General features: G+C 48.5%; 1 gene segment (V, D, J or C); it reads left to right on the top strand.

Annotated features, from left to right (window-relative positions):
* Positions 1-1,931: 1,931 nt before the first annotated feature.
* On the top strand, positions 1,932-5,947 carry LOC125281526 (T-cell receptor alpha chain constant-like; the record flags this gene model as incomplete). The annotated part of the segment is given in 4 exon segments: positions 1,932-2,199; positions 3,697-3,741; positions 4,540-4,647; positions 5,329-5,947. Coding segments are annotated over 3 exon segments (420 nt in total), but the record flags the coding sequence as incomplete, so codon positions are not given.
* Between the last annotated feature and the right edge of the window lie 20,874 nt (positions 5,948-26,821).

The raw sequence follows: 26,821 nt of genomic DNA, 5'->3' as shown, positions 1-26,821 counted from the left end.
AACGCTGTCCAAGAGAACTTTCCGGGACAATGGAAGTGTGTTATCAAGTGTGTCATCTCCAATGGAGATACCAATATCTCCATTGGACCTGCACTGTCCAATATGGCAGGTACGACGCTCTTAAAATGAAGTTTTAATTTTTAATTGAATTTTAATTTGCTTTCCTTAGGGTTTGTTTTAACTTAAATAGCCACATGTAGCTGAAGTCTATCACGTTGGACAGTGTGGTCTAGACCTTCTCCAGCCTGACACTAACTGGCTCGAGGACTTGAGTGAGTGTTTAACCAGGACTCAGAGTTGGCCATCGGGCCCCCACCGCAACCCCTTCTCCCCCCCAAGCCCAAACTGTGCTGGTGGCACCTTACCCTCTGCCTTCTCCTCAAGGCCGCATTCTCTCAGCACCTCCATACCCTTCCACATCCCCCTTCCCAGTCCCACTGGTGACTCCCACTGAGGACTAACAAACCCATTGGGGTATGTTGATGGCACATAATGGCTTCCCGCCTCTCCCCTCCCTATAAAAGATTTATGCCCTAGGGTCTTAACCCACAGTGATGTCAGACCCTCCCCTCCCCCAGAAACGGGGACATTGGAGAGGAACAGGCAGAATCCCGCAGGGCCAGAGCTTTGGATGTCCCTCACATGGGACCATGGACCCATCCCTGTTCTGCTGCTCCAGGGACAGCCCCACACCCTTGACTTGACACCCTTGGCATGCCTTGACTCAGCAACCCAAGGCCATGCCAAAGGCGGATGTCCCTAGTTTCAGGTCCAGCTGGAAGTCCGCATTGCCGAGGCCACCCTGGCTGGCCTCACAAGTGGGGTGTACCCCTGGTCTGAAAAACCTTGCATGCAGGGTGGGGAGCTGTGGGAGCAGAGAACCACAGGGGCAGGAAACTCTAGTCCCAACCCTGCTGTAAACTCTCCGGGTGGCCCCAATGTGTTAACCCTCCCAGCAAACCTCTGATTCCTCTTCTAAAGGCAGGAGGTCTGAAAGAATAAACAATGAGAGTTACATTAAAAACGCAAAATCCTACAGAAATACTGAAGAATGATTCTCACCACTAAGGAGAAGCCTCCAGCAGCCCCTGCTTCCTGGGGCTGAAGAGTAGAAACGGACTGTGTAACACTCGGTAGCACATTATCATGGCAATATCCTGGTATCCTCAAGAGCTCTCACTTATTCCGTACTTTATAGTTTGTTACACATCATTTTATAGAGAGAAACTCCCCCTTTGATTTTCAGAATAGCCTGGTTACGAAGGCGGAGGCGGCAATATCTCCATCTTACAGATGAAACTCCCGACCCTTCGGGGGCTGAGGTGACTTGCTCAAGGCCTTGTATCTAATGAGTGGTAAAACCAGGACCGGGATGCAGGTGTTCTGACTTATCATCTAGAACTTTTATCAATGAGAAATCTCCTGGTGATATGACTGGTCTTCCAACTTAGTGCCAGCCAATAAGAAACCTCCAATTCCTGTCAATACCCAGCCTAATTGGCGGGGGGGGCACCCCTGATTCCAAGACGGATGGTCTGCTTTGCTGGGCTTCTATTCTAGGCTTGCCTTGTCCTGCCAGAGCGATGTTATTGCACAGCAGTCCCGCTGTGCTTTTGAAGAAGTTGTTATAAAGTAAAAGAATGAACAGGATCATTAAGGAGCCCTGAGTTTCTGGTTTCCTTGAATGGCAGGCAGGGTCAGGCAGAGAGCCTTCACTGAGAGCTGGCCTCTTGGCCAGGACTCGTGGCTTATGCCTGGCCCTGACTTCCAGTCCACTTAGAGCAACAGGTTTCTAGAATGTTCTTTCCCACCTGAAGCCTGCGAATGTGACTTGCCAGCCCCACAGAGCCCTGCTCTTGCCCATCACTGGCATCTGGACTCAGACCTGGGTTGGGGCAAGGAGGGAAATGAGCATCCCCTAACCTGCGTTCTTTGGGCCCACAGATATCACGGACCCTGATCCCGCCGTGTACCAGCTGAAAAGCCCTAAATCCAGTAAGCCGTCTGTCTGCCTGTTCACCGATTTTGATTCTCACTTTGACGTGCCACAATCCCAGGAGGGCACAGTGATCAGGCCGAACACAACTGTGCTGGACATGAGGGTGATGGATTCCAAGAGCAACGGGGTCCTGGCCTGGAGCAACAGCACGGAGTTTAAATGCAACAGTACCTTCAACGAGGAATTCTACTCCAGCTCAGGTGAGTGCAGCCTCGGTGCCTGTGCCAGCTGAGTCTCCCCACCCTGGGACACCTGGTTCTTCCCGGAGCTCGGGGGGATGGCACCTAAAAGCTGTTCTGATGGGTTGTCTCCGCCTCATCCATTGTCAGCAAAGCCCCTCCGCTCTTGTTACTGAGCACCCTTGAGCTCCATCCTGGAGGGTCGCAGCACGTCCTAGGCAAAGAGAGGGTGGGGAGAAGGTGGCGGGAAGGCCACTGGCTTCTCAGCTGGCCCGAGGTCTGCCTCCCTGCCTCTGCTCAGGCTCTTTGCCCCTCACTGCTCTGCAAGGCCCCCGTCTGATGCCTTTCTCCGAGATACCTCCCCTTGGTTCTGTCTCTCTGCCAAAGATCCAACTTCACCCAGTCGTTCATTCACTCAACAAACACGGACTGTGCATCTACAAGGTGCCAGGTGCTGGACTGCAGGAGTAAATAAGTCCGGTGAGGGGTCTGCCCTGAGGAAGCCATCCATCAGCAAGCGGGAATCTAGAGAACTTCAGATTGGAACACGTGCTGTAACGTGGGGGTGGAGGAAACAGCCAACTTGGGGACAGAGAGTCCGGGAAGGGCTCTCCAGGGAAATTCTAGGTGAGATGAGCGTTAAAGGCTAAGAAGGGAGCGGCCGTGCCGAGGGTAGAGTGGGGAGGCTGTGGAGGCCTGACACGGGGGCACGGCGAGGAAGGGGAACAGCAGCAGCACGGGAGATGGACCAAGTGGGGAAGGGCCACGTCACAGGCCCCCTAGGTCAGGAGAGCGCAGCCACTCTCCTAAGTACAATGAGAAGCTATCGATTGGTTTAAGTAGGAGAATGACATCCAATTTACTTCTGTAAAAGAGCACTCCAAGTGCTGCGTGGAAAATGGACTGTAGGAGCCAAGAGTAGAAGCAGAAAGGAAGCTGTTGCCGTAGACAGATGATGGAGGCCTGGACAGGGGGCAGGGGAATTGAGTGGCCAACACGATTTCAGATTCAAAGGAAGAACTATGCAGGGGTGCGAAGGAAAAAGGAGATCAAGGAAGGCGGCTGGATTTTCTGCCCAAGCCGCTGAGTCAACAACAGCACCATTGCCTGGGTTGGTGACAGCAAAGGAACAAATTTGGAGTGCAGGGATGGAGACTCTGGGACAAAGGAAAGCATCTATACCCCTTATGGCACTTGTCACTGTGTGGTGTCTTACCGCCTCTTTCAGCCTCCGGACCCAAGCACAGGGTCTGTGTCTGATGGTTCCTTGTGGCCTTGTGTCGGGTGACAGGTACTTGGCACGACCAGTGTTTGTGAAGTGAAGGGAGTGGTACCCAGAAGCCAGGGCCAGTGGCTCCCCCAGCAGGTGTCCACAGGCGACAAGTCGCCTCCAGATCTCTCCAGGAGAGAGCGCAGAAAGCCTGTAGACAGAGGTTCATCCGCCCAAATCCTTGGAGGTCTGATGTGGGAGAGTCAGCACATGCAACTCTAAGAACATGTCTTTGTTTCTCCTTTTAGACTTTTCCTGTAATGCCACTTTGATAAAGAAAAAATTTGAAACAGGTAAGAGAGGGGTCTATCCCAGTTTCGAGATATATCCACAATCACTCTGACTAGATAGGAGAGGTGGGAAGGGATATGTGGATCTGGAATGAAGTTAGGAAGAACGGGAACATTCTCGAATTCCCAGGCTCCTCTCACCATCTCTAATGTTCTTTCCCCCTCCAAGGACTTTCAGGCTGAGTCTCTAGTTTCCCTAGACCCCATGACTCACTCCTAGGGCTCTGGAGAACCAAAGAGAGTTTCTCAGTGGCCCAGCTGCGATATTTCCGACTGGCTTATGTGGAGCCCCGAGCTCCCCAGCTCCTCCCAAGGGCCTGTTCCCTCTGTAGCGGTAGCTGGGCTTCTGCCTTCTTTCAAGAAAAGCAGCAGAATTCACATAGGCAGGGGTCTTGGCTCTCAGGATCCCCACCACTCCCGGGCGCCTGCCCTGGGCCCGTCCATTTCCATCGGAGCCGTTTTCATTGAATGGTCCCCTTGGGGTCCAGGCACCACCTTCTCACTCAGGGGCCCACACCCAAGGGATTACAATGAGTTCTGAGCCCCAGCCCATCCCCGCTCCTGAGGGATGCAGACATAAAATAAGGACCGAGTGCAGTTGGTGTTTTCCTTTGACACGGAATACTGGTGGCCCTGGAGGAATATATAAATATGCTTACGAAGGGATGTGCACCCAAGCTCAAAGGGAGAGGTGGGCCAGGAGCTAACCCCCCCCCAGTCCCCTTTTGGGGAAACCACGGGCGGGTCACGGGGGCTGTGCGGACCTCCAGGGTACATGCCAGTAACCTCTCGGCTTTGCAGATATGAACCTAAACACCCGCAACCTGCTGGTGATCGGGCTGCGCGTCCTCCTCCTGAAAGTGGCCGGGTTTGACCTGTTCATGACACTGCGCCTGTGGTCCCGCTGAGGTGAGCGGGCATCTCGGGGGGAGTGCGGCTGTGACGGTCTCAAGGCAGGTCCCCAGGCTCAGAAAGCAAACCTCCCCCGCCAAGGTCTTGCTTTTAGGTCCTTAAGTGGGGCCCACCAAACTCCTCCCCTTTTTCCAGTGAGGGGTTCCTATTGCTAATAACAGTGGCCTAGAACATTGGTAGGACTCCTCAGGTGACAAGAGGCACCTCGTTGAGCCATGTCTCCCCTACAAAGTATGAAGAACAGCTGTTATTCTCCTCCTTTTGGAAAGAAAGACGTTGAGGCCAAGTCCCAGCAAGGGCCCCCCACTAACGAGTGGAAAAAGAAGAAAACCTCAGGACCCAGAGTCATTTATGCCCACGCCTTCTATTGTACTCCTTTCACTGCAAAACCTAGAGGGGCCCCCAGGTCCTTTCCTCATGTCCTCTGCGCCCAGTACGATGCGAAGATATTAGTCTCCTATTATCCCCTAATCCCAGCCCGCATCGACATATCCTTCTGTCCCGGTGTCCCTGGTCACCCTACTGACAAGGGCACCCTGTTCCATCACCATCAGCAAGAACTCCAGTGTCCTTGTGCTCCTAAAACTCTACAGATAGAGGCATCTCCACCCACACCCCTAACTGTCCTGAGTCTGTCTCCTCGGTAGCCGGCCTAACCACTGTTCTTCCTCATCCCAGGTCACCAGGACCGTGAGCGGGCCTGGCACTCCCTCGCTCCTGCCGCCCCACCGTGCCTCCTCCCCCCTTCAAGCAGAGGCAGACTCTCAGCCCCCATGGAGGAGAAGGCTCCCTGGGCCTCTCGGCCTCTCGGGCCCCACTGGCAACAGACACCAACCGGATGCCACCAGATATTCGTGATCAAGATCTGAAGAGCCCCCGAGCACTGCCTCCACCGCCTCGGTCCCTCACTGCGGCCTGTCAGGCACTCCCAGCAAAGGCAGGGGGCTGCTGGACGCCCTGCCCCTCCCCTGAGATTGCCTCTTGCGCTCCCCACCCCCACGAGGGATCCCCAGTGGGTCTTCTTGGGCTCTGGCTCCTGGAGAACGTTGTGAAGAGTTTGTATTTTTTAAGTAGTGTTCATACAGGCATATGTACCACCCTTCCCCCCAAGATGTGGGCAAATGATTACGGAGGCCCCGCTATGCTGTGTATCTGAGCCCTGTTGTGTATTCTGCTACCCGTGGCTTCATTAGAGGCAATTTGGAAGAGCCGGGACGGTGCTCCTGTTTGACTGGATTTGGTCAGGGTCACGTTCAGCTTGCTGTTGATCCCTGCCCGGGCAGAAACCAAGGCGTTTGTCCCGATGTTGTCTGGGGAGCCTAACTCAGCAAGCTGCTGAGGTCAACCTCTTCCTGGAACAACCTCTAAAGAAAATTCCACTTAGAAGGCTGTGCTGGGGGCCAGGCAAACCCACTTAAAAGTTGAGGTCCCTGCTCTTCCATGTTCCCGCCACACCACTGGGCCACCCATAGCGGGAGGCCCATGTCCATGACCGATCAGGACTGGCAGTTGAAATCTGGCAGACAGGGACCACACAGCAAGTATCCCCAAAATGCCACCCACTGTCTCCTGCCCTCCGGGACCATTTCCCTTGCCTTTCCTTTCAGGCTGGATTCCCACTGAAACCGTGCATTGCCCTCACAGATTCATGGCTGGGGACCACCCACCACTCCACTGCCTGGTTGGGGTGCCCAGTCTAAGAGCAGGGGAAGGGGGTGAAGATTAGCCAGACTTTCTACTCTCCCCACCCCCGCCTGGATGTAAGAAACGAATCCTCTCCCCTCAAGCTCAGGGACTCTGCCAAGGACAGTGGATGTCTTATGCTCTTACCTAGAGGACAGGAGGTGGGGCTCCCTGGGATCCCTGGTATTCTTCTGAGCTTGAGTGCCTTTCCTGGGGTCATGGACACTGATGGGAACACCCTTTGGACATGCAGCCATGCTCCTCACAATTATTGCTATCAAGCCCAGGGCTTACGAGTCCCAGTGGGAGGAGAGGGTCCTATCCCCAGACACCTCTATGGTTCACGCGTGTGCCTCTGACCGCATCAGCCAGAAACATGCAAATCCCTCCAGCTACAATTCAGGCCTGTTCTTTTCACGGGGATAGAGCCACCAGCTCAACAAGGGACCTGAGCATATCCCTCCCTTCCATGAGCTCCAGGGTCACTGCCTGTAAAATGTCATCTAAGACTAGGGGGCTGCCTCCAGCTCCACGCACCTCTGATTCTGTGGCCTCTATGGAGGAGGGCAGCCACGGAATCCTCGGTTCTCACTGAGCCCCCTCATCCGTAACCTATATGCAAGTCCTTTTAAAGATCACTAGAGGGGACAGCCACAGAGGACACCCTGTCAGAGCGGGTCCCTCTCACACACACAGGACAGGTACCACCTTCCCAAAGGTGAGGTTCTGCCACCTGTGGAGAACCGAAAACCGCCTCCTCATGGATCTGACACAGCGCCAGAGAGCCCACCACTGGGAATTCCTTTTAATTAAAGCATTCTCCTCCCCCTTTAAACGAAAATGCCCCTGGGAGGGTTAATAGAGCAAGCCTTTATCAACCGCTAAAAACCTAAGGCAAATTAGTTTATCTTTTTTTCCTCCTAAAATAGTCATTCACTTCGGTCTGTATACAAAAGATCCAAGCAAGGGGTGTGTGGGTGGCGGGGAGGCAGCCCTGCTCCTGAGAGTTGGTGGCAAAGGTGCTGAGGCTGAGGGGGACGTGGGGGCTTACAGCAGGGGACAGGAGCAAGAACCCTGGGAGGCAGTGAAGGGGCTAAAGACAGACCCCTCCAAGAACCTGGGAGAAGGCCAGGGCAGCCTATGGAGTCACACCAGCCCAGGGTCCTCAGTTGTCAGGGCCCTGAAGTCATGGACCCCTAAGGCCACCCAAGGGCCTATGAGGTGATGGGCAGTGGCTGGGGATCCACCCAGACCCACGGAGGGAGCAAGGGTTCCTCCTTCCTGGCCCGGCCTGAGCCAAGGGTGACAAGGCTTCAGGCACGTAGGGGCCATCTGGAAAGCAGGGTCGGCACACCCCCTGAGACATTTCCACCTCAAAGCAGGGCTCCTCGATCCCAGCAAGAACATTCCGTCAAGTCTAAGGCGGTTAAGCCTAAAGCCAATTAGAGCCGAGTCAGAGGGCAGACCAAGAGCAAGTGGGTGTGCTGAGAGAGAGGGTGATACAGAGACCCCACTCATCTTCATCCACTCTGTTCTCATGTCTGGCCCCAGGCCCCACCTAGGGTGTCAGAGGGGATTAAAATACGCTTACGAGGAGGCCCAGACAAAGGGTTCCTGTACCCCCTTGGAGGTCAGCACTGGGCCTGGGGTCACACTACAGCAGAGCCCCTCAGGGCAGTAAGGGCCCAGGCACTTCTCAGCCTGGAAGGAAGAGGCTGCTGAGGAAACCCGGAGACACAGCCATCACATCCACACAAAGGCCCAGCCCTGGAGAGCCCCAGGCCCCAAGAACAGAGACAGCCTCAAGGAGACAAGGCCTCTGTCCCACTAAGGAATGTGTCATCAAGGCCAGTTGGAGAATGGATTTGTCTGGACAGATACCCTCCTGTCCCAAAGAGCTTAAGCACAGGCCAGCCCTGGAGGCAAAAGAATGAACCGAATGACTTCTCAAGACCCCGGTTCTAAGATTCTAGAGGATTCTCTGACACTTCACCCAGAGACCTGCCCGCTTAATGTAACTGGAATCACTGTCCCCTCAAGAGAAGGGGGCTAAGCCAGTATGCGCTTCAGGAACACCCTGAAGTGGGGTGGGGTCTTTATCTCCAACCGAGTGACCCCCCCCTCTGCTATGAGCCACCATTGGAGAGGCAACCATCTGAGTCTTGAAGGACTATTTGTCTTCTCGGTTTGCCCATTAAAATCCCGTTCCCCTGGGTCACATGGAAAGCCTTAACAGATATCACCTTAGTTACCAGGTAATATCTTGGCAGGAAATTCCACTCAACTCTGCACTCCTCGGGATGGGCGGCGTATCTTGTTCATCCGTGGGTCTGCAACACCCAGCGCGTGGCTGGCACACCACAGATGCTTAATATACACTTAACTAGCAAAGGAACAAATAAGTACTCAGTGCCATTAGGCACTGGGAAGGAAGCCAAGTTGGTGGGGGCCGTGGGGCGAGCCTAAGAGAAAGGAAAATGGAGATGAAGAGAGGAGTCGGCTGGGTGAGCCACTATTTCACTGTTTTGCCAAGAGCTAAGAGTGACCTGTCAAGAACTATCAGGAAAAGCAAAACCTGAGTGATGGCCCATTGGCCAGTGAAGCCCCCAGGTGGGCAATCATCCAAGAGAGTCTGGAGGATGGTACTCCAGGCGCCAGGGAGTCAGAACTCGGGTCACTGCACCACCATTCCAAGGTCAGGGGCCAAAGGTCACATTACTGACCGCCTCACTTTCCCCACATTAAGACCCAGCCTACTTCCTGGATGGAGGGCGGGCCTGGGGAGCAGCCAGGTGGGGCCGGGTGTGGTCACTCTGTTAAGCACCCTGACCCCTGAGGACTTTGTGGAAGGCCACCTGGTTTCCAGACCTCATTTCACCCAGACACACACATGCGTAAGCTTTCCTCTGAGTATCACATGGAGAGCTGTATTTTGAAATTAATAAACAGGTCAGACATTGAGTCAGTAGCCAGAAGTAGGACAGGAAGTGGAAAAAGGCTCCCACTTCTCGCCAGGTGTTTGGGGGCTTAGGGCCTCCCCTCCCCATTTCCATGACGTCATGGTTGCCCCGAGGGGCAAGTGGGGCACCCTTTGAAGCTCTCCCGCAGAAGCCACATCCTCTGCAAAGGGGAGTTAAAAATACTGAGTTAGAGATAGCATCGCCCCAGGCCACGTGCCTGGGCCAGGCTGGCTGGCCATTATACCGCTACTGACCACAGGTGCGACAGGAAGACGGGGAGCTGGGGGGGGGGGCGCTGGCAGGCACCCAGCAGCAGGCGGGGAAGGTGCTGCGAACCCCCTGCAGAGAAGCCTCCGCCACCCCGCCTCCGCCCCGCCTCTGAACGGAGCCCTCGGATCAAACCTTGACCACACCTGTTTAAATATTCGCTTAATACTGGCCCTCAAAGCTTCCGTCCAGCCCAGCCTCCCCCAGGTGTGGGGCCCCAACTGCCCCCCAACACACACACACACACACACACACACACACACACACACACAGAGCTGGGACCGGCTGGTTCTCCGAGGAAGACCCTCACTCCAGGCGGAGGCCGAAGCGCCGGGAGACGGCCCTGAGAGACCTCTGCTGCTCGGAGACCAGTAGCCCGGGAGGCAGGAGGCCAAGTGCCAAGGAAGGAGCCACAGAACCGAGACCAGAACCCGAAACGCGCAAAACGCGCCGTGTTGGCGCGCCCCGCTCGGTGGAAGTGTCCCCCGCCGCCCAGCTGGGGGCAGCTGCGCTCTACCAAAAAGGCCTCTTCCCCTTAGTCTGTTTATTCTGGGGGAAGGAAAGCCCCCCAAAATTGGAAAAATCTCCTTCAGAGGAAAATAAAAGGGCAGGTGACTTTCCTTCTGCGAACGGAGCCCCTGCCCTTTGCCAGAGCTTGGTGATCCTAGCACCTCCCATACAGGGAAGTGGGTCCCCGGGTCAGGCCCCGCAAGCAGCAGGGGTCACTACCTGCCCTGCGTCATCAGGCTCGCTCATAGAGCGCTGGGGTGGGGGTGGGGGTAGCTAGGGGGAGGCTGAGAGAGAGATGTGCATTCAGAATGGGGAGCCTGGGTCTACCCCTGCCCTGGCCTTGTTGCCCTGGGCAGGTCACTAACTGCCCACAGCCTCAGTTTCCCAATGAGATCAATGCTGTCTCTCGTAGGGTAGTTTAAGAACCAGGACTTTCTTTCACGTTGCATTCCTGCCACGTGCCAGACCCGTGCCAGGCTCTCGGGACTGTCTCTGTCCAACTGTATGTCTCCACATCGATGAAGTTCAAGATGAGGCAAAACTAATCACCAGTGATAGAAATGACAACAGTGGATGCCTCTGGGGTAAAAGGATCAACTGGAAAAGGGCATGAGGGGAGTTTCAGGGTGGTGGAAATTATCTGTATCTTGTTCTGAGTGATGGTTACGTGGGCGTATACTCAGGTCAAAATGTGTTAAAATGGACACCTAAGACGTGTGCATTTTAGCGTATGTAAATTTGATCTCAATAAAGTACTGTTCCTATTAAATACAGTTTCTGTCCTCAAGGAGCTAACAGTCCAGTGAGTATGTAGGCATGAAAGAGACGTGTCAATTACTGTATTTGCATGATGGCGTTTCCGTTACCAGATTTGGGGGACGAGTCCTCAGGAGGAGTCAGGAGAACCGCCCCCCACTAGTGTTCAACATTGGAGTCCTAATTTTTCATCCGTGATGTGGATACAATACAACGTAGCCCGCCAGCTTCTCGATGCCATCGAAGGGATAAGGGTGTCCAAGCTCAGTAAGCACACATGTTCAAGGAAACACCTGGGAAAAGGGACCGTGAGCCCACACGCTGACCGTCAGGCTGGCCCACCACGCTGCCGGAGGCCAGCCCCTGGCCAGCTCCAGGCTCCCAGGCCCCACTAGTGTGTGCTGTTTCCCACAGCAGGTGACCCCTTTCCCTTCAGCATGGCCCCAGGAGCTTCTCACCGCACCAGCAGGCACGCTTGCTTCCTCCCTCCGTGGCCCCCAGCTTCCAGGAGAGCTCGACGGAGAGCCTGCCAGAGACAATGGCAAGGCTACGGCCCAATTTCTGACAGTAGCCACCACTCCCAGCCCCAGAGCACCCCCACCCCGAGCACTTTTGGTTCTTATCTCCCCTCTCAGCCTCTGGGGCCTCTCTGTCCTCAGAAAGGTTCCCAGGAGACCCCGCAGAACACAAGGTCTGAAAGCGTAAGGCAGACCTCTGCAGCACCCCCCAGTGGGCCACCTTCTCGGGTGGCCATCTTCTCACAAGCCAGAACACCTAAGTGGCTCCAGGGGGCTTTCACCACCTCAGGAAAGAGCCCAGTCTTCCTGTTTGCTCTGGAAATGGGAGCATGTTTCCATCCCAGAGACAGTAGGCAGAGATCCCCCCCCCCTTTCAAAAATCCCACTGAGGGAGAGCAGAGTGCCTGTCTTCCCTTTCCCTGAACCACCCAAACACAATTCGGACAAGGAGGAGAAAAGAAAATATTAGGGGAAGAGCCTATAAATGTAAGACAAGGCTGGCAGGACTTAAGAGAGTTTAAGTAGATGAAGGAATGTGGTTTAGAAAGTGGTGAGCAACTGGTCTCCATTTCATGCTTCCAGCCTTGATCAGGGGAAACTGGGTTAACCTTAAAAAGGACGTCTCTCCAGCGGAGACCTCAAGACACTATTTTTAGCAAACTCTAGGGTGTCCTCACTTCTCCTTGCTCACCCGTTACTCCGGTGATTTACCAAGCAACAGGGTGGCCAGCATCCCTATCTAGAATCTGTTCCGAACAACGGCCTGTTCACCAAAGCAAGCATTATCTCCATGGAAAACCTAAGCAGGAGGCCGAGTAGGATCTCCCCCTCTCACACAGGAGGAAGCAAGTGAAGTGGCTTGCTTGGGATCACGGGGCACTAGGGCCGCAACAGCACTAAATTCAAAGCCCCCGGTTTTGCACGAAGCGCAGTGGACACCCAGTACCACCCAGTTCCAGATGCTGCCATCAGAGAGGAAAGAGCGGGAAAGGCCTGCGGTCTCTGGACTCAGCCAAGACCAGAGTCTCATATTCTGCCTGGCTGTCCCTTCCCTCTTCCCCTCTTCTGTGACTGTTTGCACCTCCTTGGTCCCCCTTGAGGATCAGACTAGAAGGCAAGGCAGAGGCCTGCCCCTTTAGCTGTTGTCAGTCCCCTGAGGCAATACTTCTCCGCACGTGCAGACTCCATTCCTCACTCACGTGGCAACTCGTTAGCAAAGTGGTGACTAGGCCAGCGGGCCTCGGCTCTCTCAGTGGTCCGATCTCAGCCTAAAGGCCACGGTCTCAGAAAGGGCTTTCCTGACCACAGCTTCTGAGAAGCTCCCTCCCCAGCTCCACTTAACAACCCCGTCAGACTGTGGATTTCCTCCAGTCCCCATAGAACACCACCGTTCTCTGTCCGTGCTAACCTGGCTCTCTTCCCAGCTGGGATGTAAGACTCAGGCAGAGGCGCCTGGGCTGTTCTGATCACCTCCACATCTCTAGTACCTGGCACAGAGTAGGCACTCAGATATTTTCCCACTAAGTAATGGAGTCCTAGAAAGAAGGTGTTCTCCCTCCGGATGGGTCTTACTAAGTAATAGCCTGAAACTAGATTGCGGGGAAATGTTGCTAATTGTTGAAGCTGAGTGTTGGGCATCTGGGAGTTTATTTGACTAGTCTGGCGTGTGTGTGTGTGTGTGTGTGTGTGTGTGTGTGTGAGAGAGAGAGAGAGAGAGAGAAAATTCCAATAATAAAAAGTTAAAACCAAAGTTGTTCACCTCTGTTATTTAAAAAAGCAGAGCAAGCCTGAACAGCTGACCCGAAAGAGGACTCCTAGCAACGTCTCTCTCCCCTGGGGAAAGAGAAAGGCCCACCACTGGCCGCCATAGTCCTGTAGCCCAAAGCTGGACGTGCTGCTGAGGGAGAAAATCAGTATGTGCGAGATGGTTCTCAGCATTTCTGATCACTGCCGTGAGAGTACTGATAATCTGTGGAGCGATTACATCAACAAGGTACTCTCACATCTTGTTGGGACAACGTGTGAAGTATTATTATCCCCATGCTTATTAGTTTACTGTTTGTCGCATTCAACGCCTAATCCAAATGCTTTGGAATAAGACAGAAATAAGATTCAGACCCTAACACTTGCAACTGAATTTCCATTTCCTCCTCTGGAAAGGAATACCACTTTCCGACCACAGGGGATTTATAGGGAAACAGAAATAGCAGGCGGGCACTTCCTGCCATTCTGGACACATGGTAGACACTCAATGCTAGCTCACGCACTCCTGGACAGCCAGGGCCGTGCCGTATCTTTTATAACCCCATGCACTATGGACTGCAGTACCTTGGTGCCTAATTATTTGAAATTTTTTTAAAGACTTATTTATTTATTTGAGAGAGAACACGCATATGCGGTGGGGAGGGGCAGAGGGAAAAGGTGAAGCAGACTCCCCACTGAGCAGGGAGCCCCAGGCAGGGCTTGATCCCAGGACCCCAGGCTCAAAGACAGACGCTTAACCCACTGAGCCACTCAGGTGCCCCTATTTGCTAAATTTTAGAGGCAGCACAAAAGGTCAATACAAACAATAAATGGCAGAACAGATTCTTAAACCAACACTTTCCATCAAGCAAAATGCTTTGCAAAATGCTTTCTGCAACACCAGGCTGCCTGGGGGGGGGGGGGGGGGCTGGAAAATATACCTCTTTTTCATCCCACTGACAGAAGTTTTGCAATAAGCTGGGGCCCTCTTATTAATTCAATGTAAGCAAATAAAATGTGTTTTAATTTTGCTCTTTAGAAGCTTCCTCCCACTCTTTTCTCATTTCCTCATCTAAGAGCCCTTGTTCTGGGAAGTGCTGCCTGCCCCCACAGGAGACACCCACTTTTGATATTTGGTAAATGTGTAAAAATTAAATGTAGTTCCAAGGTCATACAGCACTCAAACGTCAGTCTCGCCACTCCGAGCCTCTGGTAACCGGCCGTGCTAGCTCTCTGGGCCTCCACAACCAGGGAATGGGCCTCCATGACCCTCCACCGCGGATTTTCCAACTATCATAACAAAAGTATTTTGAAGCCCGAGATGAAAGGGTATGATCAAAGAGGCCAAAGGTATCGGCTGCTAAGAGAAGAAAACACAAGAGATGGTTTCCACGTGATAGGGGACAGGAAACGTGTGGGCAGGAGGCGCTCGGGCCGGGCTTCCCACCGCTGCAGAGAATGGCAGGGCACAGACTATGTACAGTGGTGGTGGCCAAAGGCTTCCGGCCCCACGAAAGAGCACAGAAAATAAAAATACACCCAGCTCATAAAAGGTGTTGAGCCAGAGGCAGCAGGAAATGCTGCTACTCTGTGTATGTACCGTGGTACTCAAAATCCACTCGTTCGACATGCTGTATGGAGCACCCATGGGGAAGGCCCGTGAGAGGCATCACCACCACACAGCTGGTCGGTATTAAGAAAGGTCCAGAAATAGGAAGAGGCATCTAATGAGCAGATTACCTATTCTGGTTCAGTGCCTCTCATCTACCATGTCTTCAGCTACTTCAGCTAAAAAAACAAAAAACAAAACAAAAACAAAAAACACCAAAGAACCAGAAACTCAATTATGGGAGTGGAATGGGGGTAATAACATTCTTTTAAGCTTCAAGGAATAGTTCCACAGCTAATTCTTCTGTATATACAGAGTTGAGAACCACTGAGCAAGTCAACAGCAGCCTAGAAACAAATGAGTCACTTGTAAAATGAGCTTTTAACTAAATTTAAAGTCAAAACTCCAAAAGCATTCTAGAGGCTTTTTGTCCTGTGGCAAATGGTGAAAAGACACTGCAAAGATGAATGTTTCCCGTTGATCTTCACTGGCTTGAGTAAATTATCTCTGAGACAATAGATAATCTGATAAATGGGAACTTGCTATCTGCCCCACGTTATCTCAAGATCATTGAAATACATGAACAAAACCTGTATATTAAAGGCTCTGAAAATTGTAATGTTTTCCTTGATAAAATTCTTTTTTTAGATTGATTGATTGATTTGAGTGAGAGCAGGGGGAGGGGCAGAGGGCGAGGGACAGGGAGAGAGAATGCCAAGTAGACCCTCCCACCCCTCCCCCCCAGCACGGAGCCCGAATGCAGGGACTGATCCCACAACGCTGAGATCACGACCTGAGCGGAAACCCAGACTCAGATGCTTAAATGTTAACTGAGCCACCCAGGTGCCCCTTCCTTGACAAAATTCTTGTTCCCAGTTTACAACCGATTTGCCTCAAAGTTCACTTTTTTTATTCAAAATACCTGTTTATCAATCGTAACTAAAAATAATCTAGAAGCCTCCTGACAAAGCTATACCTGCATATGATTTAGAGCAAATGACATTGCTCAATCATAATTTTCGTGAACTTGAATCCCTAGAACTGTGAGATACACCAAAATACGAGAACCATCGCTCCAGCTCGGTGCTTCTCAAACTTGAACACGCACATGAATCACACGGGACCACGAAAGACTGCTTCAGGAGGGGCTGGGGTGAGGGCTTGAGAGTCTGCTTTTCAGCTAAGTCCCTAGGTGATTCTGCTCATCCGTGAACTCCATTCTGAGGACCAAGAACCCGGAGCAGGGCTCCTCGGCCTGGCGGCACATGAGATCAGCTGGCTGGCTTTACAAAGTACAGATGCCTCCCTCGAAGAATTTTATTTAATTGGTCTGGGATGTGACCTGGGCATTGAGCTTTCACTTTTAAGTTCCCCGAGCGATTTGAATGTGCAGCCAGGTTGGGAGAACGTCTAGAGCACGACTCATCATCTCGGTAGTCAGCTGAATTTAAATAGTGGGATTCTCCGCGTAACTTAGGTCCTATATATAGCACCAAAGATGGAAACAGGGCTGCTAGCATGATACATATAAATACGCCTAGACTTCGGCCAGCAGATCCACTGCTCTACACAAGCTGCGTCGGGACTTGTGATCTTAAGCAAGTGACAAATCCGATCTTCAGTGTCTTCACATATCTAATGAGTATTAGAACCCCCAAGACAGTTGCAAGAACAAATCAGAGAATATTTGTGCAAGTGGTTTGGAGAGGACCATTTTCTATCAACAGACATATACACGACCCTCACTTTTTGCACTCGGCTGACACTGCATATTACATATTTCACTTTTCACCACTAAAGCAAGCTGAAACAGATGAAAATGGCAGCACCCGCTCGGTGCAATTTCTAACAAAGTGCTTAATGATGCAGTTCCTGGAATGCACTGTGTCATAAGCACAGAACCACCTGTAACGAGTGAAGGATTAGTAAAGGATTACCAGCCTCAGGGAAAAGACAAAGGACTGTCATTTCCCAGGGTTGTCAGCACTGCCTTTTGTCGTTAACTTCAGATACACGTAATGAAAACATGGAAGTAGATTCATAGTTGCAAGTTATCAACTCCTAAAGAGCTCTGCAGAGGACTGAAGGGAAAGAAGGATTTTAATACCAATAAAGAATTAAAAAAAGAGAGAGAGAGCGAGCCAGAGGCACAGGAAGGAGTGGCATGGGGTTTTTTAATTTGGAAGGCAAAAAGGCTACACTTAATGGGAAGCAGAGGTCATGCTGACAAATGCTCACGACAGAGCCGCTCTAACATGGAAGCACGGGGGCTTCTCTGGGCTCTCCACCTCCATCCCAAATCAGAGTCGGGAGGGAAGTGTAAATCCGAAGAAAATCCACGTGTCCGAGTTGCCATCTCTAAAGCTCTCATCCAGGGGAAATCAAAAAGTGAACCTGAAAGAAAGAAGCAGAAAGGTAAGAGAGACATTCAAGGTTTTTAAAAATGTCTTACAATACTATAAGACAGGGCCCCAAATCCTTCAATCTAAATTCTGAACCCACGAAGACAAAGACAATTATGCGGTTCCCAAATTCCAGACAGTATTGAAGCCAGACTAGAACATTTTATAAAGGTATCCATAAAAATGAATGTTCCCATCTGAATCCCAAGCACACCAAGGCAAAGCGGACCAGGAGTTGCAGGCGTGGGTTCTAACTCCAGCTCTGCGATTAAAAGGGTGCGTGACTTTATACAAGTCACTGACCTCTCGGCTCACGAACTCTTGGAGGTGGGGCGGGCTGCAACTTAGCCTAAAGGGCTTTTCTGGACGGAGAAAGCATACAAAGCGCTAAATTTCAGTTGGAGACTAGTGGGTAAAAGGAAGAATTCAAGAGAGAAAAATTCCCAATCTTGGATTTAACAAAGGACCAAAATAGAAGACCAAAATTTTCATTTTCATTGAAAGATAAGGTTATTTTTGGCAAGAAGGTGGAGGATAACTCCGAGAGAAGCAGCCACATCACTGCAGGCCACTGGAGACTGCTGTAGGCTGTGAGACGGAGGCCTGCCCAGCAAACCCAGGCTTCCTTTCTCGTCCCTCCGGGAGAGCTGCCTAGTGCCTGCAACATGGGTGCGGCCAGAAAGTGACCCTGAGCCTTGGCGGCGCCAGTATTTCCAGCCATCTGCAGCCAATTTTCTTGCAGTGCGCCCTGAAAGAACTGCAATCTTCTCTGGGTGTCATGACTTGAAAAAGACTGGAAAACACTACCTTGCAGAAGAGCTGGGCTGCCCTGGCAGGTACGAGGGCACCACCTTATTTTGCGTACTGGTTCTGATGACCCGGAGATTCTAGCATCAGAGCTTAAAGGAAAGATCTTATCGGACTCCTAGCCAGAGTGCTTTTATTTCACTAACAATGGTACTAAGAGAAATGATAACAGAACTATAGAACATTCCTACATCCGAATAGTGAGAAAAAGAACGAACAAAAAACAGGGAACAAAAAGCATTCACAGTGCCAACTAAGAACAGACCTATTAAAACTCACCTGTTCACTCCATCCAATTTCTTAAAGCAAACTCTCTGGCTACAGACTATGAACTATTAATGCATCAGTTCAAATGGCCACGGTGAGAGCAGACTAGAGCATAGGGCCATTTCAGGGAGAAGCCTTGACGCAGAATAATAAAAGAAATCCTAGGTTAGTACAAAAGTCAAGTTTTGAGCTTCTCTGGTATTAAAACAGTTAAACAAATCTAAGACACTGGGGCTGGTCCATTTAGAAGGCAAAAATGACGCATGAGATTAAGTCTCTTTGATAGTGGTTTTCAGAAAATTCTACTTAACAAAGATGTGCTCCCTTCTTTTAAGACAAAACTACATTTACCAGACAGTATTCTAAAAGCAGAGGATTTAGGATTTTTTGAAATGTTAACTCAACAAAATTGGACTATGCAACAGCTCAGAAGAATGCTTCAACTGCTAACCAGGGAATAAAGGTTTCGGGAAACTAATAAAACTGCTTCCCATGAGCTCGAGACACGCAAAATGGAAGACGCCTGCTGAGAACGTTCACATGACTTCTTCAGTCTATTTCACCCACGCAGAAAAGACCACGCCATCTGATCAGTCTGTCCTACTCATCTTAAAAGCAAGCCAGGCACAACACAAGGTTAAAAATCATTATTCTCTGTATAGATACAAAAGATAAAGCCAGACAGGGTCACTTCTATTTGGAATCTGTATTCTTCTCCGGCAATGTCTCTATCCAGACACCAGGACTGAGCAGACACACTCAAATACTGATTTTCCTTCCAATCCATTTCATCCTGGATATCCTTCCTGGTCACCCAATTAACAATGAAATTAGAGAAAATGTGAATCAAGACCATTCTGCAGAAATTCGAGGTGCCAAGCTCTAACTGAATCACAATTTCAGAAGGCACAAATCATGTGTTTCTAAAGACAGCAGGAGCTCTGCAGATCAACTGGTCTGATGCTCTCATTTTATAGATGAGGAAGCGATAACCTGGTAGTTTAATGGATCTGTCCAGAGCTGTGCTAACACTGAAGCCCCCAGCTTTACGTGGCTATTTAAACTTAGTTAAAATTAAATAAAATTAAAAATTCAGTGCAACTGGTAGAGTATGCGATTTTTTTTTTGAGCATGCAGCTTTTTTTAAAAAAAAAGATTTTATTTATTTATTTGACAGAGAGAGAGACAGCCAGCAAGAGAGGGAACACAAGCAGGGGGAGTGGGAGAGGAAGAAGCAGGCTTCCAGTGGAGCAGGGAGCCCAATGCAGGGCTTGATCTCAGGACCCTGGGATCACCCCCTGGGCCAAAGGCAGACACTTAACGATTGAGCCACCCAGGAGCCCCAAGCATGCAACTCTTGATCTCAGGGTTGTTAAGTTCGAGCCCCAGGCTGAATGTAGAGATTACCTAAAAATAAAAATCTTTGATTTGTTTATTTGTTTCTCATGTATTGAGTTTGAGAAGTTCTTTGTAGATCTTGGATACCAGTCCTTTATCTGTAGTGTCATTTGCAAATATATTCTCCCATTCCATGGGCTGCCTCTTAGTTTTTCTGACTGTTTCCTTGGCCGTGCAGAAACTTTTAATCTTGATGAAGTCCCATAAATTCATTTTATCTTTTGTTTCTCTTGCCTTTGGGGATGTGTCATGAAAAAGGCTGCTTTGGCCGATGTCGTAGAGGTTGCTGCCTATGTTCTCCTCTAGGATTTTGATGGATTCCTGTCTCACATCAAGGTCTTTCATCCGTTTGGAGTTTATTTTTGTGTATGGTGTGAGAGAGTGATCAAGTTTCATTCTTTTGCATGTAGCTGTCCAATTTTCCCAGCACCATTTATTGAAGAGACTGTCTTTTTTCCACCGGATGTTTTTTTCCTGCTTTATCAAAGATTAGTTGGTCAAGGAGCTGACGGTCCATTTCTGGGCTCTCTATTCTGTTCCATTGGTCTATGTGTCTGTTTTTGTGCCAGTACCATGCTGATCTTTGTGATCACTGTAGTACAGCTCGAAATCCGGCATTGTGATGGGACATGGCAATTTTCTAAATGTCTTTGTTAAACCAGATTTCTCTTCCTCATTTATTTTGCCTACAATATTTATAGAAAATGAATTTTAATTTCCTAATCATAGTTCAATACAGCAAGAGCTGTCAGTTCCTAAGCATTCAAGATATGAGACATTCAGCGGAAGGAAGCTAGTGTGAGCATAAAATGCCCTATGAATCTTTCTCCTGGTTTTGAAAATCTGAGAGGAGAAAAAAGACACTATTTCAAGATACTATTGATTTTAAAAAGTGTACTTTTTCTTGGGAATGTGTATTATGCTTAAACTTTTTATTGAAAAAATGAATGTATGCCAGTTAAATTCAATTATAGAAGTTAATTTCCACATGGGGAAAATAAGTATTTTATGGCTCAATATTTCATGGTGTAAATAAGCTACTGTGTTACTATTTAAAATACACTGGAGTAGGAAATTAATAAATTTTAACCCACAGACTTAAAATAAACACTACATCTACGTTGTATCTTACTAAGTTGATTCTGTCCCTTGGGGAGTCATCGATTAGGAAGTGTATTTGAGTACTACAGAATCAGATCTTATCCCGAGATCTTATCTTATTAAATGTCTTTGAATCCTAAAAACACAATCATAAACACGAGTTAAGTTTTGTATCAACTAAACGAATGGTCAAAGAATTCAATTTTCTTGTACGTTGATTCTGAAACATCAAACAAAAGGAGAGAACTGGGCAATGATTGGATTACTTCAGTAGCTGGATGAAACTTCCAATAATTTTGGACAATGTTTTCAATAAGGAGAAGCATGTTCCTGGGTACTTCTGGCTTCACTTATGACTGTAATCTCATATATTTTAATAAACACTAAAAGAACACAGATTCAAAACTGCCTTGGGATAAATTTCTCAGGAGTCCTCTTACTTGCTACTGCAATAATACTGTGTTTGATTTTATAGACGTTGGACTTGTCAAATTTTATGACCAATTGCACCCATATATGTGAACATTAAAGAGCTTAAAAGGTCCACTCTATTTTCACTGCAGCATTATTTACAATAGCCAATATATGGATGTAACCTGTGTCCAAGTGGAGATGAATGGATATATAAAATGACTGGACTTAGAGGGTATCATAAGTGAAGTAAGTCAGAGAAAGACAAATCCCATATGATTTTACTTCTATGTGGAGTCTAAAAAAACAAAAGAAACAAACTAAAGAGAAACAGACATACAGATATAGAGAACAAACTGGTGTTTGTCAGATGGGAGCAGGGTGGAGATGGGCAAAGTAGGTGAAGGGTATTAAGAGATACAAACTTCCAGTATAAAATAAATAATTCTCAGGGATGTGATGCACAGCATAGGGGATATAGTCAATAATATAGTAATAACTTTGTAAGTTGACAGTATCTAGACTTCCTGAGGGGATCATTTCATAAAGCATAAAAACATTGAATCACTCTAATGTGATACCTGAAACTAATAGAATATTGTGTGTCAATTATACTTCAATTAAAAAAAAAAGAGTGGATACCAAAATAGCTTTTAGGACGAAGATATCTTACTCTTCTCTTAAATTGTTGAAGAGAGCAAAAGAAGGCTTAAAATATGAAGGTTAAAAGTTGTATTTATAAGCATGCTAGAATACATTGAAATAAAAAAGGGGGAAAATATATTGCCTTTATAACAGGTTAAATCCTGTTATAAATGAGCATCATTTCTATGGGAGTCTATTTCATGTTTTCCTCTTAATGCCTTTATTTTAAAATTTTGCGGGGACTTTTGAGTTTCCCTCTGAACAAATGGGAAAAAAGTGTTGGGTATCCCGATCCCTCTCCCCCGCCCTCCAGCCCAATAAGGCCCAGCTGGGAGGCCATTTCTGCTGCCTCTGAAATCTTGAAATAAACCTCAGAAGGAACAGCATCAAAAGTCAATGTTGAGCTAAGGCAGGGAGTGTGTCCCAGAAACCTGTCTGCTGAGCATCACTGTGCACCGCCCCAGGCGAGCTGAACATGCGAGGGCTCCAGGCTGTGGTGGATCCTGGGCAGGAGAAGCGCAGGTGCAGCAGGGAGTTCGGGCAGGTGCCGCAGGGGCTGCCGGGAGGGCCGCCAACAAACTACGTGGTGCGGCGCTGGCTTGATTTCCTGCAGGCCTCTGTGCTTGCCGTTTCCTGCTCCACTGGGCTGGGGCAGCTGGTGGTGTCCAGAGGGCCTCAGGCAAGGTGTGCCACTGGTGGAGCACACGCCGAGCAAGCCTGCTGCCTGTGTGAGACCTCGGGTGGGCGTGGACTCCTTGAAGGGCGGTGAGGCCTTCCCGAGGAACGTGGGTGTGCTTGCCGGCGGGGACTCCCGCAAGGCATGGCCTGCTTCCTGTTGAGGACTCCGGAGATGTCACCAGCCACTCATTGGGGACACTGGATCAACATCAGGTAGGTGGGCCGTCAGTGGCGGGGGTAGAGGCAGCGCCGGGTCATGGAGAAGATCGGGATCGTGTCTTAGTTCGGGGTCTGTTTGTGGAAGATCGTGGTCCCCGGGTTCTCCTCTTGCGGTGTCCCCTCTTTGTGTGCTGTTCCTGCAAGGCATGCCCTTGACGGCCCCCCATAATGGCTGGTCTTGAGTGTTCTCTGGATAGGGTTCTGGTATAGCCCCCCCTTCAACCGGCCATGTAGTTGGGGCCTGTATTGTGGGGATCTTTTCACAGTAGATATGTGTAGGGAATGAGTACTTTGTATTCCCGAACTTTGTCCTAACCTTGGGCAACCGTGTGTCAGTGACATGGCAGTGATTTTGGAGTTGTGTGGGGGCCAGACGGCAGTTGTGGTCAGTCTGGTCCAAAAAATGACTGGGGAAATAAGTTGTGGTTATTCAGTGCGGGGGTGACTAGTACTGTTTATAGGTCGTCCTAATTAAAAAGCCAAAATTCAGGGCTTCCAGAGAGTTCCTGAGAACAAGATTCAGAGAAGGGGCCAGTCTTTTAGTGTCTTCTATTTCAATTGAGACTGCATTCTTTTGGTAGGAGCATCCTATTGTCGTCATTTCAGATTCTGCAGTGCTTCCATAGTGCCTATAACATGGCGGGGGGGATATAGAAAAGAGAGAATCGAAAAGGAAATCTATGTGCCTTAGGATTAATTTCTTTAGTTTTTATTGGTGTAATACTGATTTTTGACTTTGTAGACTTTAGACATAGCCATTTTAATCAAGATATGTCTAATACCCTTTATACATTTGTTTATTCAATTCATAAATGTCAAGCACCTGCCGTATTTCAGATTACATGAACAGAGCTAGTAGTGGACAGAATGTTTAAGAACACCCATTGTCTGTGTAGTGGAATAAAAGCAAGGAAAGGGTTATAAAATATGCTGTCAGATGAGAGCGATGATAGAGATAAACATGGTATCTGAGAGCGTAGGAGAGGGAAACTTAATCCAGTCCTCATGGTTAGGGAAGGCTTACCTTATTACTTCAAGTTTTCTCTCATTTCTGAGGATTCTATATTTGTCCTGTTATTACACACACACACACACACACACACACACACACACACACACACACACACAGCATTTTTAGCTCAGAACCAGTCCTGTAGTAAATGCTGAAATAGATGCTAGATCCCATAAGTGTTTCTGGCTTTTTAGAAGTATCCATGGCTCTTGTCTCATCCCCAGTCTCTGCTCAGCTCTCTGTCTTGCTTTGGCCAGCTCCATGAAATGGATGTGGACCTCTTGCACCATCACTTTAGATGCAGAAATCCCTGGATTTTAATTGTCTGGAGTGGATAAACATGCCTGTTTGAGTTGTTAGTGAAACTTGAGTGAGCAAAGTCACCGGTTTTCCCCAGCCATGGGCTTTTGTAGGGAATTTGTCATTGTCAGTGCCCAGGGGGCTATAGATTGTATTTTAGGTTTTTATTTAAATTCCAGTTAGTTGGGTGCCTGGATGGCTCGGTGTGTTAATCATCTGCCTTCAGCTAAGGTCATGATCACAGGGTCCTGGGATGGAGCCCCAGCTCAGCGGGGAGCCTGCTTCTTCCTCTCCTTCTGCCAGTCCCTCAGCTTGTGTGCTTGCCCTCTCTCTCTCCCCCCCCTTAAATAAATAAATTTAAAAATTTAAAAATTCCAGTTAGTTAACATACCGTGTAATATTAGTTTCAGGTGTACAATATAGTGATTTGACACTTCCATGCAACAACCAGTGCTCATCACAAGTGCACTCCTTAATTTCCATCATCTATTTAACCCATCCTCCCCAACCACCTCCCCTCTGGTAAGTCTCTTCTCTATAGCGAAGAGTCTGCTTCTCAGTCTGTCCCCCCACTTTCTGTTTTTAAATTCCACCGTAGATTTTTTTTTTAAAGTAGGCTTCATGCTCAGCATATAGCCCAATGCAAGGCTCGAAGCTAAGACTCTGAAATTGAGACCCGAGCTGAAATCAGGAGTCTGACAGTTAACCAACTGAGCCACCCAGGCTTCCCTTGCACCATAGGTTTTTAATAGAGAATCTTCTTTGAGTTTTGAGGAAGTGTTTATGAAACTCACCTTCCTATTTTGAAATAAGGTAAACAAAATAGAGCATACAGTGTTTTTCAAAGTATAATTTGAAGACTGCCTACATGAAAATCACCTGGGATGCTTTTCAGACTGCAAAGATCCTGAATCCATCCTTGCTTTGCTGAACTAGAATTCTGGGAATGCATCCCAGAAATGTGCTTTTACAGTAAGCTGCTTCAGGTAATTCTAATTCACAGTCATGACTGAGAACCCCTGGATAATTGTTGACATTATCCATCCACAGGAATAGTTGCTCTTAAGGCTTGGTTACAAGGATTTGCTTAGGTGAGAAGTCTGTCTTAATTATCCAGGATGCATTCTGAGAAATACATCGTGAGGATATATTAAATCAAAAACTGTGACCTCATAAAATGTGTTGTTTATGGACAGAGAGTCAGTCACTGGGATGTTGCTGTGAAGTTGAAGGCCTCTTAAATATTCTTCTTTACCTGCAGTCATTAAGAGATCAGCTGCTTCCTCTTTTAATTCTCTGTGAGGTATCAATATATTTTTTTAACATCAATATCTAAATATCTTCTAAATGAAATTATTTTGTGTAAAGAATCTTTTAATGTAACTTCTAAATGCTGAATTCTCAAAGGGGAGCCCCCAAATTTAAGGATTTCCGTTTGATGTAAAATTCCATTCCTATCCATGGGGAAACTTTTTTTTTTTAATCTCTTCCTCCTTGATCTTCCTCCAAACCGATCTCAGATGCAGTTTGAAGAAGAAAAGTTTAGGGAGACTTTCATAGGAGGAAATATATGTCCATCCATTGGGCTTCCTGGTTTTGCCTCCTTCCTCCATTAGGAGGGCCCAGAGGATCTTGACTAAGGAAGTGACACTTCGGATTCTCTGCTTCTGTTTAAGAAACACTTCCTCCCCAGGTTTAAATATTTGATAAAGAAAATCTAACTTCAAAGTTCCTGGGCCCTGCTCCTGGGCTCCCAGGGAAGCTGTACTTTAACATTTACCAAGATCAAAATGGCTTAACAGACTTCAGAGCATAGACTCAGTTTCTGCCCCAGCGTACATTGTACATCTGCTTCATTAGCAGATAAACTAAAAGAAACACTTCAAACTAAAGGTCAGAATAAAAATCTCCCTAAGTTCTGATCCCATACCACCAAGGCCTTGCACATATGAAAAGCATAAGATAAAGTTTATAATTTTCTGGAGTGTCTTCCTCATGGTGATTTGTAACACATTTTTGTTAAGAGTTATTTATTTCTTTTTAGAGAGAGTCTGGGTGTATGTATGCACAGGAGCCTACAAGCTTTGGAGGGGGAAGGGTGGGGCAGACAGGGGGAAAGAGAATCACAAGCTGACTCCTCTCTGAGCTTGGAGACCAACATGGGGCTAGATCTCATGACCCTGAGATTATGACCTGAGCCAAAATCAAGAGTCAGACCCTCACTGATCATTATATTTGGAATCCTGGGCTCATTTCCCATATCATGGAAAAAGCTTTTAAAAAATTCACATGAAGGGGGAATGAACCCTGAGAGACTATGGACTCTGGGAAACAAACTGAGGGCTTCAGAGGGGAGGGGGGTGGGGGAATGGGATAGGCTGGTGATGGGTATTAAGGAGGGCACGTATTGCATGGTGCACTGGGTGTTATACACAAGTAATGAATCATGGAATTTACATAAAAAACTAGGGATGTACTGTATATTGACTAACATAATATAATAAAAAATATTATTAAAAAATGCACATGAAGGGGCACATGGATGGCTCAGTTGGTTAAACAGCTGACTCTTGATTGTTGCTCAGGTCATGATCTCAGGGTATCTGGGATCAAGCCCTGCATCAGGCTTCACACTCAGCAGGGAGTCGGCTTGAGATTCTCCCTCACCCTCTCCTTCTGTCCCTTCCAAACCCCCCCCACTCCTCATTCTCTCTCATAAGTCTTTAAAAAATAATGAAAAAAAAATAAAAATTCACATGAAGTAGGGTGTTTCCAGTAGGTCTTTGTTGATATCCACTCTAAGATTAAGGTTATTATTTCCTGCTATTTTCATTTTCCTAGGGAGTTTCATCATAAGTGGGTGGTGAATTTCATCCAATTTTCTA

The sequence above is a fragment of the Ursus arctos genome, unplaced genomic scaffold (assembly GCF_023065955.2).
Source record: "Ursus arctos isolate Adak ecotype North America unplaced genomic scaffold, UrsArc2.0 scaffold_37, whole genome shotgun sequence".
Classification (NCBI taxonomy): Eukaryota; Metazoa; Chordata; class Mammalia; order Carnivora; family Ursidae; genus Ursus; species Ursus arctos.
This window is presented reverse-complemented; position numbering and strand designations above follow the sequence as displayed.